Below are 13,208 nucleotides of genomic sequence, written 5' to 3' on the forward strand. Positions count from 1 at the left end.
GCCCAAAGTCTTGTGCTCTGATAAACTTCAGTTACTCCTTACTGCTGCCTAACAATAGAATAATGGGAAGGTAATCAGAAAACTGCTCCCTGGCACAAGACAACAATTATTTGCAGTTTAAACAATGTAATTAAGAAATTAAAGCTACACCAGAAAAATCATGACTGGAAGCTTGGAGGCAGTTCAAGTTGTTCTTCTGTGATTCTCGCAGGCTTACAGTTAAATAATTAGGGATAGGGAGCATCTATATATGCATGAAATGAGCTAGATCAATAAGCATGATAACACCATTAATCACAAGAAAGAAAATATCTGTCTCTAAAACTATGCTTTAAAGTTGTGTTCACTCTTGCATACAGTATCTGCAGATACTTTGCAACCTTCCTGTGGTCATTAGTCTGGTGAGTGGAAAATGGCACAGAGCACTCCAATGAAATGTGAATAAAGAATGTCATCTCAGTATTTATTGGAAGATTTTATTATATGCAAAGTATCTTGAGACTTTTAGTTTCTTCTTCAGATGTAAGACTTTCATTGTATTTCCTGGCACTTCATTGGTGGTGATGCCTTGAGTAGTAATGGGAGTGTTTAAGAAGTCGTGTGCCATCCTCCCCATGTAATGTATTGAACTTGTGATTTCTGTGATTTAAGTCATAAAAACTGTGGCTGAATATGATAGAAGTGACTCAAGTTTACATAATACAATACAACCTACAGTGGCACCCTTTGACACACAAATGACTGTGTATGTGTCCTCTGAAATACCACCTCATACATGTATTAGTAATTTAACATAGATTTGTATAGCAATGAAAGTTTAACTTTCAGGTTTTATGTTTGGAATTTTCCAACTGTTCATGCAATCAGTTCCTGGTATTCAACCAGTTGAACATAGCAGCTTATCAATTCACATGTGCCATGTATTCTAACCTGTGGCAATAATTGACTACCGGTCTAATGCCAAGCTTTCTGGAGTCTAATATTCTGGTATGCAAATAAGAGGCTCGAGCAGACACACATTTGCATAAAATAACTGTGCTATTTAGCAACAGCTGTCACTAGAGATGTCTGTAGAGACTGCACAGCTTTATTGTTTGTTTCCAAGGCCGCAGAGGGCTCTTCAATTCACTTGCTCGCTCCTTCCCTCCCTGCATGCTGCTTGGTGGAAGAGCTTTATAGGATAAGGTACACTGCATATCCATGCTCTGCATTCTTCTATGCTCAACTAGTGAAAGCATTACACTTCTATTTCTTCCAAGATTTTTTTAAAATCAAATATAAATAAAGCAATATAGCAATTTCAGCTAATATGATGTATGAATTAAAGATTAAGGGGGTTATTTATCAAAATACGATTTTTTTTCTGATTTTGTAATTAAAAAAAATTTGACCAAACAAGAATACACAATTTGGGAACTCCTCTTAATTCTTTGGAGTTTTGTTTATTATTAGCTAAGCTTTCAAAGTAGCAACTTTTTTTTAATATATAACATGCCTTATAGAAACAGTAGTATTTCAGCAGTGACATAAAGTTTATTGAATTAACAGAAAATATGCAATATGCATCATAAAATTAGACAGGTACATAAATGTGGGCACCCCAACAGAGATATTACATCAATACTAAGTTGAGCCTCCTTTTGCAAATGTAACAGCCTCTAGACGCCTCCTATAGCCTTTGATGAGTGTCTATGGTGGTATTTTTGACCATTGATCCATACAAAATCTCTCCAGTTCAGTTAAATTTGATGGCTGCTGAGCATGGACAGCCTGCTTCAAATCATCCCATAGATTTTCCATGATATTCAAGTCAGGGGACTGTGACTGTCCCTCTGCAAAAATAAATAAATAGATTTCGAAGTGTGTTTAGGGTCATTGTCTTGTTGGAATATCCAAACCCTGTGTAACTTCAACTTTGTGATTGATGTTGGAACATTATCCTGAAGAATTTGTTGATATTGGGTTGAATTCGTCCGACCCTCGACTTTCACAAGGGCCCCAATCCCTGGAATATTCTTCTTCCACCACGCAAAGCACTTTTTGTTATGACCAAATAACTCAGTCCAAAGCACTTTGTTCCAAAATGGATGTGGCTTGTCTAAATGAGCTTTTGCATACAACAAGCGACTTTGTTTGTGGCGTGAGTGCAGAAAGGGCTTCTTTCTCATCACCCTGCCATACAGATGTTCTTTGCGCAAATTGTGCTGAATTGTAGAACAATGTACAGATACACCATCTGCAGCAAGATGTTTGTGCAGGTCTTTGGAGGTGATCTTTGGGTTGTCTGTAATCATTCTCCCAATTCTCTGCATATGCCGCTCCTGTATTTTTCTTGGCCTGCCAGACTTGGGTTTTACAGCAACTGTGCCTGTGGCCTTCTATTTCCCGATTACATTCCTTGCAGTTGAAACTGACAGTTGAAACCGCTGAGATAGCCTTTTGTAGCCTTCCCTTAAACCATGATACTGTACAATCTTTGGTTTCAGATATTTTGAGAGTTGCGTTGAGGATCCCATGCTGTCATTCTTCAGAGGAGAACTTGCAATTGGCCACCTTAAATAACTTTTCTCATGAATGGACACACCTGCCTATGAAGTTCAAGGCTTAACAAGCCAATCCAACCAATTTGGTGTTGCCAGTAATCAGTATTGAGCAGTTACATGCATTCAAATTAGCAAAATTAACCAAATTTTTGCGCAACCAGTTTTTCACATTTGATTTAATTTCATACAACTGAATACTGCTTCACGAAAAATCTTTAAGAAAACACCCCAGTACTCAGATGTTCCTGGGAAATGAAAGACATACCATGTTTATCTTTTTTGTTGAAAGTGTAGTAAATTATGCAGGCTGAGAGGGGTTCCCAAACTTTTTCATACGACTGTTAGTCTTTGATAGGTGAAAAATCCCATTGATGCTAAATAAGCACAGAAGATTAAAATGTCATGAGATCCATTAACTAACATCTAAAGTCAAGCTTTTCACTTTCTTTATGGCAATGTTTAATTTTCTGACTGCATAGCTACTAACATTACTCTTTGGGTTCATGTTCCTATAGTATGTTTTTTGTGCATCTGTGTGTTTTGTGGCTGTGTGCCCTTTCTCTGGGAATTTATGTAGAGACCATACCCTTTCCTGTGCCTTTGTTTGGCTCTGTGTTCAGGTAAACAAAATAACCAGTAAGCAAAACGATTTCTCTGTTAGATTCCACCTGACTGAAGCATTTTATGGTTTGTTATAAATGTATCACTACATTTTACTTATTACCTTGTCATTCTGCTGCAGATGGACACTTGAAATATAGTATTAGCTGTCACTGGGGATTCATGTGTGTTTCTGTGCATGATTTTTTTTCCTACTTAAAGCAGAACTAAAGCTCATAAAAAAACAGTCCAGAAATGCCTTATACTTAGACCTTCACTTAGCAGTGAAGATTTGTGCTTCCAAAGATGTCCCTAGTCTTCTCTTCTCACTAAATGCTCGGTTTATTTGGTCCATTACCTGGGCTTAAGAATTGGCCCTTGTTATACATTATGCATACCATATAAAGAAAAAAAATGACAAAGAATTTACAATAAATAACTGTTAAGTAGTTAATTCAGATTCACGTTACATGGCAACTTAGAAACCAGCACATTATGAATAAGAATTGATTAATAAAAATCAGATTCTATGACGAATGTAATCTTACTTTTCTGCTGCTTTCCTTTGGGTCCCCTTAGGTTAGCTTCTCAGCACACATGGGAAGTGTCACTGACCATCAAAAGATAATGTAATGGTCAGAAAATGGGGACTGACTGTGGGCATCTTTGTCATTGTAACAAACAAGGGAAAGTTGTGCTCACCACTATTTTTTAAAACCATGGAGGTCGCCGACTCTAAAGGGGCTGTTAACCTTCCAAACACTTTTTTCAGTGTAGTGGACTTCAGATTGTTCACCATAAACAAAAATGTTTTTAATTGCTTTCCATCTTTTATTTTTTACTGTTTTCCCAAAATGTAAGTTTAAAGTTTATTTTTCCTGCCTCTAGTGTCTCAATCTGGCAGCTCATTGATCCAGGAGCATTCTGAACTGTTAAAATTTGCTACATTTAGTTGATACAATCAGTTGATACATTTCTCAGCAGCTTTGTGGAGTATTAGCAACTATTGTATCAATTCTAACAGCGGCTTTCATGGAATTCAGGGATTTTGCTCAGCTGGGACAAAACAAATGTACCAACTACATGTATCAATTTAAAATTGTTATAGTCGGTGACCCCATTCCCAGAGTTGCTTTTTGAGGTGAAAAATTAAAATTAAACTTTACACCTCAATATTATAAAAATGGTCACAAATAGAAAGTAATTGGAAAAAATCTTTATTTCTGGTGAACAATCTGAAACCAATTGAACTGAAAAAAGTGTTTGATACATTTAGTTGATACATTTGTTATCTTTGTCCCTTTTTAGCAGCATGCCTGAACTTCATTAAAAGCAGCTGTTAGAATTGATACAATAGTTACTAATATTCCACAGATGATACTGAAAAATATATCAAATTGTAACAGTTCAGTATACACCTGGATCACTGAGCTGCCAGACTGAGACACTAGAGACAGGAACATTAAACTTATAACTTCAATTTTGGTAAAAATTAAAAGATGGAAAGCAATTGAAAAAAAGTCTTTGTTTATGGTGAACAATCTGAAAACAACTAAAATTACTTAATCAATTAATTAATTAAAAGTGTTTGGAAGGTGAACAACCCCTTTTAGAAACATTGTAGCTGTTCTGGTATATTTCTGCTCCTTATCTGACCGTTACCTGTGTCTACCCTCATAAGAACATAGGCAGGCCGGCACTTGCGGCTGACACAAACAAGCCCCTTATACCTAGTTTTGGTAGGTCCTGTCACTTTCAATTAGTACCTGCAAGATTCCCAAGCAGTAGTCTAAGAGCGTCTGGTAGTAATGTGCGGGCCGACCTGAAACCCGCGGGTCAGGCGGGTTCAAATCAGCTCCTGCACAAAATCTTCTCCTGCGACCTAGCACTGCCGGCTTCCGGTGCCTAATTTTATAGACTCGAGCGAGTGGAAGGGGTGGGTTAGTGACGGGGGCGGGTCAAGAATTTCTCGACCCGCACACCACTAGTATCTGACTTTCTTTTTACTGCCATACCATGCTGCAGTACTGCATTTTCGATACTGAAATTTGCATGGCTCAGTGTTTCACTGTTTATTAGTGGGAATTTCATCCACACAGGAATATATATTGGCTGAATTGTAGTAGTTATCATAAGTCTTTATACATACTTTGTTTGATTTTGTGGTTCATTTGATTACAGGCACTGGAAGAACCTTACAAAGAACCCAAAACAACTTTTGGTGGTCCAGTGGTCAGTTGCCTTTACAAAGTCCAAGAAACCCTCAGGTAACTCTAGAGCTATTTCCCAAAGCATGTTTATCTGTGATATCTTTTCTGCATTTGGCACTTAGTATTATTATTATCCAATATCTTTAACATTTCATTTGACTGTGTGTGAATTTTAGCTTCATGTCACAAGTTATCCACATTTCACTTAATTTCTGCTCTCCCTTTGCTTTGTCCCATGAGGCATTGCTATAATCTATCAGAATTTAATTAATCCTTTTCACATGGGGAGCCATCTGTCCTCCTCTCCTTTGATCAGGCCCAACTAGTTGCACCAAAGATGATTGATGGGGTCTGCCATTGATTAGTTACTCTGCCATATAAATGGACTCCCTTGGCATGAAGTAGCACAGGTCAATTTGTGTGGTCAGGCTGGACTACAGTTTTTTAAAGCAATGCACACTCTGTAGTATATTGCCATGGTCTTATACATTTATTGAGTAGTATATTTTAACAGTTGCTGCCATGTAACAAATAGGGCTTTAGTTGCAAGTGGTATAAATCAGTGTCTAGACAATTCTGACGTTTTAAAGAAACACTGTTGATAAAATACAGAGCAGTGATATTATATGGAGAAACATACTTATGTTGGTATACAAAGCATACTTTTCTTTATTTAACATTAGACTCTGGTTATTGTTAGAACCTCTGTTTAATCACCATTGCTCACTCGTCTAGTTGTCAACCTTTACTTAAAGGACCAGTAACAATAATTTTTTTCAAGTTCAGTATCCACTCTACCCTTTTCCACTGGCAGATCCATCTCTCAGAAATGATACTATGATTAATGCTTAATAAAAAAAAAAAATACCATTATAAAACACAGCTTTCGGATGTACTTTGTCTTTCCCAAAAGGTGAAAAGGCAACTGCAAGATCCGATGTGCGTTGCTCGACATCTCCTCCATGCCAGCCTTCTAAACCGGAAGTTTGTTTTGGCTACAGGCAGTGTAACTTCTTTGGCATCATTTATTTCTGTAAGAGCAGGCGAGTGATGGACTGCAGCAGCACACTGGTCACCAATAAATCTAAAAACTAACGAAGACCCCTCCTAAATCACTGCGTGCATTCTTTTACCTCTCCCCTGCTTTTACAGAAAAAAACTATGCCGAAGAGGTTACACTGTCGGCCTCCAAAACGAACTTCCGGTTTAGAAGGCTGCCAAGGAGGAGATGTTGAGCAACGCACATTGGATCTTGCAGTCGCCTTTTGTGAAAGACAGAGTACATCCAGAAGATGTGTTTTTATTAAGCATTAATCATAGTACTATTGGATCTGCAGGTGGAAAAGGGTAGAGTGGATTTTGAACTTAAAACAAAATAGTGTTACTGGTCCTTTAAGAAAAAGGTCATTCCCTCTTTGGCAGAGCTGTTCAGTTGTAGGCTCTGTGGGCAGATATTTGCTGAAATTGCCCTGCTTATAAAATCCAAAGAGTACATTTGTCAATGCATTGAATCTTCTAGGTGTGTCATAATTTTTTCCATAATATCAATTTGATTAATCTTGGTTACGTGCTAATCAGAGAATTCTGCACTGAAATACGTTTCTCAAAAAAGCATACATATTTTTTAATATTTCATTTTGAAACCTGACATGGGGCTGGCATATTGTCAGTTTCCCAGCTGCCCCCAGTCATGTGACTGATAAACTTCAGTCACTTTTTACTGCTGTACAGCAATTTGGAGTGATATCACCCCCCCCAGCAGCCTACCAACAGAACAATGGAAGGTAACCAGATAGCAGCTCCCTAACACAAGATAACAGCTGCCTGGTAGATCTAAGAACAGTAAAATCCAGGTCCCACTGTGACACATTCAGTTACATTGAGTAGGAGAAACAGCCTGCCAGAAAGCAGTTCCATCCTAAAGTGCTGGCTCTTTCTGAAAGCACAAGACCAGACAAAATGACCTGAGATGCCTGCCTACACACCACTATTACATCTAAAAAAAATTACACTTATTGGTTCAGGAATTACATTTTACATGATAGAGTGAATTATCTGCAGTGCAAACAGTGTAGTTTAGAAATAAAAATAGCATCATAAAAATCGTGACAGAATACCTTTAAGCTGCAAGATTGGATCTCCACTCTGGTTAAGGGTACATACATTATAAAACCAGAGGACCTTATGCATATAAGCGCTTTATAGATCCGAGTACAGTTGTACAGGAATCCAGGATTTGATCTCCATCACTGCAAAGACAAAGCAGCAAATCATTTTTTATCTATAAGCATCACATTTTGGACATTTTGTATTTAAAGTATCCTCATGCTTTTTAATAATAGTTCTAGGTATGATTATAATAGGCTTGGCAGTATTTAGTTGTGGAGAAGTTATTTGCTGTGTGTTGGCTGTACTGAGTGAATATTCTTTACAAGTTTGCATGTGCAGACTAAGCTGGTTCCACACTATCCCCCAAGATAATTTCTCCTTCACCTCCTGCAATGTGTTCAGTGTTGGGCTCACACAGCCATGCAACAGCTCAGCTGGTGTGAATAATTGAATGAACGTGTGGTATGTGTTTGCTGCACACCTCAGGGACTGCCACCCTCCATTTGCCTGCAGACCCCCATTCTTATGAAAATGATCACTTTCGCACCATTGCCTAATAACACTAAGCAATTAAAAGCTTCATGTGCAAAGGAGGGCTGCGGACGCTGCACTTAATGAGCTTTTGCTGCACTTGGCACTTGAGAGCCGCTGAGCAACAGCTGATTAAAGACTGGAAATAATTACAGGTGATGTGCCTTTTGCTCTCAGAGGGATGGAGAGAAAGTTGTGTGAGGACCTTTACACTTATTTTTGCAGTTTTTTGTGCTTCCTCTTCATAAATCTAACCTTTCTTCCTGTCTAGTGTATATTTTCAAGCAGACTCTCATATGTTAAAAGATTCTCAGTCATATTTGTACATGACAGCAAGTGGTACTCCAGTCTGAGGTAAATAATTGAGTCTAAATGTTTGGTATGCCAGATATTTTTTTTTTATAAAAAGGAAACCCCGAGTTGGTTGCATACATTTTAGACCTTCCAATTCAGCTGTAAATGCTATTTTTTTTCTTCCAAACAGGGAAGAAGATAAAGACATATTTGACTATTGTAGAGAGAATAACCACTCACGTGTATCACATGCATTGTCTACAGGATCCGTTGATGTCAATGTGGCAGATGATGAGGTATCACAATTTTACTTCCAAGTTTGTTAATGATTAGTCCTCAGCATTTTTGCTTCTTTATATGTACACCATGGGTCTGGCTTTGGAGCATTTGTGTAAAAATGCACAAGTGCAGTTGCCAATAGCAACCAGTTAGCAAATAATTTTGTCCTATCTACTACAAATTAGAAAATGAGAGGCAATATCTAATTGTTTGCTATTAGCAACTGCAAGCACCTGTATTCATAAATCCGTAACAATGTTCATTGCTTTTTCGTCTTTTTTTACTGTTTTATTCATCAGTAACAATAGTAACTCATGTTTCATAAGTGTACGACTGAAGGAATGATTTGACAATTCTCAGACCTATCAAAACGCGCGAGAGGCACACACAAGCTGCAAATAACACAGCAAGGGCCATTTATGAGATTCCCTGCTACAATTATTAGCGCAATGAGGGTTTTAAAACAGACCTGGACTGGGCTTCAAAAATAGGCTGTGACATTTCAAGTACAAAGAGGCGCAATCGCCCCCACAGCCTACAAATGGTGACTGACTATGGCATCTTACAGCAGCCACTTAGCAGCATTTGCCACAATTCACAGATTACTAGTATAGGCCAGTCTCAAAATCATGACCATTAGCATTCTGTTACAGAGAACTTGTGGTGAGAGACTTTAGTGCAGCCTTACTTAGCATTAATTGCAGCTCAAGGGGCATCAATCAGGGCACAACACAGCCCTGTACTTACCATCTACCATTGACAGGTGTCCTGCTGCCAATGCAGTATTCATTGCAGGTCTGGAGAACAAAGACCCATATCTGTGGGAGCTAGGTTACAGTGTGCAACATTAGATAAAGTGTAGTAGTGTCACCCATTGGCAACAAAATCCTCTCTACATATGTCTCTGTGGGCCTGTGTTTTATATCTGTAGAGCTTCGAATCGTATGGGCCTCTTACGTCTAGAAATGATAAGAATCCTTGCCTAAATAGCTACTTTGCCATGTATTTGTGTGTATGTATGTATGTATGTATGTATGTATGTATGTATGTGTGTGTGTGTGTGTGTGTGTGTGTGTATATATATATATATATATGTATATATATATATATATATATATATATATATATATATATATATATATATATATATATATATATATATATATATATATATATATATATATATATATATATATATATATATATAATGTATGTGTATATAAGTCCTGTGCTCTGTATGCGTTTTATTGAAAAATCATGTAGAAAAATACAAGGCAATGTTTCAGAGCTTCCGCTCCTTTATCATGAAATGTACTTTGATTCACACTCCAAATTACAGTTTGATGTTACTACTGTGAGTGTAATTAAACAAATGCAGTAAGATCACATTCATGGTTTAAACCTTAAGGCTCAAGCGTTTGTAAGGTATGAATCCAAAATGTTTCCCATTTTTGTAGGTACAAGAACCTTTTGCCCCTTTCTTTAATGATGGTATAGCCGTCATTAAAGAAAGCCAGTATAATTAATGTTTAAGCTCATGGAAGTGAGCTAGTCAAATAACTTGTTTAGATTGTGGCTTTATGTTGGTTAATCCTATGTTTTATTTATTTATTTATTTTTTAGGCTAATTGTATGTTCAGTGGCCTGTGTAGTAGCCCGGAATGGGCACTTTATAAGGTACTTCATATATAAAAATATGTCAAACATGTGGGTAACAAATTGCAGATTGATAAAGGAGCAGGAAGCACTGAAACATTGCCTTGTATTTTTCAACAGGTTTTATCAATAAAACAAATACAGCGTGCTTTTATATCTAAATCAGATAAAACCATTTTATATATAAAACATATATAAAACCATTTTTGTAGTTACTTACAACAAAACAACTAGTTTCTGCTTATGCACTACTTACATGTAATTAAATATATATATTTTTTTTATGTTTTTCTAATAAAAATATTTTCATAATTAATCGAGTATATATTTCTTTCAAATCTTAGGGCCGGAGCCTTTTGCACTGGGCCTGTGACCGTGGACACACCCAGCTAGTGTCTGTTATTCTGTTTCATAATGCTCATATAAACATGCAGGTAAGAATGATATCTGCATAAACCTCCTACTTTTATTGCAATTGATGGTGCAAAATAAGTGTTGTGATTGGCTATTTTGTAGCCCTATGTGGCCTCTAAACCAGTAATTCACAGTTTATCATCTGCTTTGTGGCCGCTGGGAGCAACATCCTAGGGGTAGGGGTGCAACATGTTGCTCATGAGCAACAGGTTGGGGAGCACTGGTCTAGGGTCTTGTTGTGCAGCTGAGCAAGAAGGAATTCAAACTGCAAGCACAAGGTGTTCTCAGGAGTAGAGATATAACACTTCTAGCAGAAGAGAGGTAGGGATAGCTAGAACTTAAGATGCACTGAGCTATAGATATATAATATAATGTGTAAAAGTGTTCATGGAGCTTCAACTTTCTGCAAAAAGGAGAAAACTAAATGCCTCATACAAAAAAACCCTGGCTCTCTACTATTTATTTTTAACTTTAAACCTACACATGCTGAAACCTTCCATGGGTTAAACATCAGCATCAATCAGTATTGAACTCAATATAAAATAAGAAGTATATCCCTTAATATCACAGGCAGTTATTTAAAGCAGTCATTCTATTCCTTTTTTGAACCTTTTCCCTGAGTAATGCTTCACAGAGCAATGCAATATGTCTAATGTCGGTTATGGAAATATATGCTAGAACCTGAGTACAATGTAATGCTTAAAGGTTTCAGGGAAATGTAAAGTTTATATGTGACCTCAGTGATGATGAGCGGCATGGAAAGGCCTGTGAGGGACCTCAAATATATGATGGCAGTAGTGGAAGAAGGGTGTATAAAATGTAATGTATTCTATAATGGAGGGAGATAGAAGGCAAAAGAGTTAATGGGGGTGGGGGCTCAAAGCTTTCAGGGTAAAGACAATCCAGAGATAATAAATAGCAGAGTGAGTGTCTCCACAGGGAGAGAGTCTCACAAACAACATTATTATTGAGCGCTCAATCCATTGCCAAGTCTTTCTCATTACTGACAACAACCTGCAGCCTAGATTTTCTGAATACTCTGGGAAACAATCCAGCAGTAAGGCCTTGCAAAAGAGTAGGGTACTGCATTGCCCCAAACAATGTGAATACTAGGCTTTGAAAAACAGAAATTATTATTATTGCTGTAACTAGTTAATAGCCTTTGCTAGGAATGACGAAGTTATGCTTTGATTGGCTACGGTAGATTTCATTGATACAGCCAGGTGCAACTACCAAATACATACGTAATGCCATTCCCACTCAATTTAAAGACAAAATAATCAGTAACACTATGTTCAGCACAGACACAAGCTTCCCGTTCTCAAAAAGAACATCAGATTTGTGTGGTTCAAAATGGACAGTGTGAGCATGTTTAAAACCAGTCTCTTAGGTATCTGTGTCAGCTCAGTGGACAGGATCCAATTAATAATTATAACCCCTAAAGTATTCCACAAGCCATGACACTCTTCTACTTTCTTAACAAAACGTTCTTTAAAGCATCATTCAACCTGTCATCATAGTAAACTGAAACACATACTTTAAAGGTGTGTGTGTGTGTGTGTGTGTGTGTGTGTGTGTGTATGTGTATATATATATATATATGTATGTATTCGTCTGGGTGGCACACCGTATCGCATCGATTACCCGGGTGCACGGTAAAAAATCCATATAGTGTGCAAATGACCAGCAACTCCAGGGATTTCTGTGAAAAATTCTTTATATAATTAAATGTGCAGTACAGCTGGATTGCACATTTATATATATATATAGTTCTTTTTTCCAAATAAACACCTTTTTTCCATTCATAAGACCTGCGAGTGCGAGCCTCTATTGTGCATATTATGTGTGTGTGTGTATGTATATGGAATATCCTGTAAACAATATCCTTATAAAAACCTCTTAGTGATGTCATCAGTTATAAGCGGATCTTAGTGTTGTCATTTTGTCACATAACGCTCTAAAAAAAAAAAATAGGATATTTGAAGTAACCTTGGAGTTCCAAAAGAAAACAAACCGTCAACAGTCATGACATGCGTGGTGATGTTTCTGTGTAATTGAATCAGTGATTGAGGCATTTGCAAAATAACTGCAGTGTTCAAAATAATAATAGCTTGTTCCAAATAACAGTAGTGTGGAGTTCAATTAGCGACGTCATTCGTTCTGTGAAAAAATGTGTCAATTACGGCCCTTATTTAAGGAAGGAAGACAGCAAATGTTGTGCATGCTGGTTATAGTGCATTTCTCTCTGAAATCTGAGTAAAATGGGTAGTTTTAGACATTGTTCTGTAGAGCAACACACTTTAATTAAAAAGTTGATTGGAGAGGGGAAATATCTTTAGAGGTTGTTTACTAAAATCTGAATATTTCTCATTATTTTATTAATACCACTTTGACCAAACTCCCATGCACATTCAACTTGAAAAAAATCTGGTGCTAGAAAAGACTGTGAGAAAATCCAAAGGATAAAATTCTTCGGATTTGACGCCCGAAAACCACAAATTATTCTGATTATTGTATGAAACATGGTGCAGATCATGATATCTTCCAATTGTAAAAGGGACATCTGCCATTG

The 13,208-nt window shown here is 37.2% G+C and overlaps 1 protein-coding gene across 8 annotated transcripts in view; it reads left to right on the forward strand.

Moving 5' to 3' along the window:
- acbd6.S (acyl-CoA binding domain containing 6 S homeolog) overlaps positions 1-13,208 on the forward strand; it is an 84,358-nt gene that overhangs the window by 52,660 nt on the left and 18,490 nt on the right. For all 8 annotated transcript variants that reach the window (XM_041591444.1, XM_041591443.1, XM_041591441.1 and 5 more), the window contains 3 exon segments: positions 5,325-5,410; positions 8,478-8,583; positions 10,567-10,656. In XM_041591444.1, the coding sequence (XP_041447378.1) occupies positions 5,325-5,410; positions 8,478-8,583; positions 10,567-10,656 (282 nt within the window).

The sequence above is a fragment of the Xenopus laevis genome, chromosome 4S (genome assembly GCF_017654675.1).
Source record: "Xenopus laevis strain J_2021 chromosome 4S, Xenopus_laevis_v10.1, whole genome shotgun sequence".
NCBI classification, from domain to species: Eukaryota; Metazoa; Chordata; class Amphibia; order Anura; family Pipidae; genus Xenopus; species Xenopus laevis.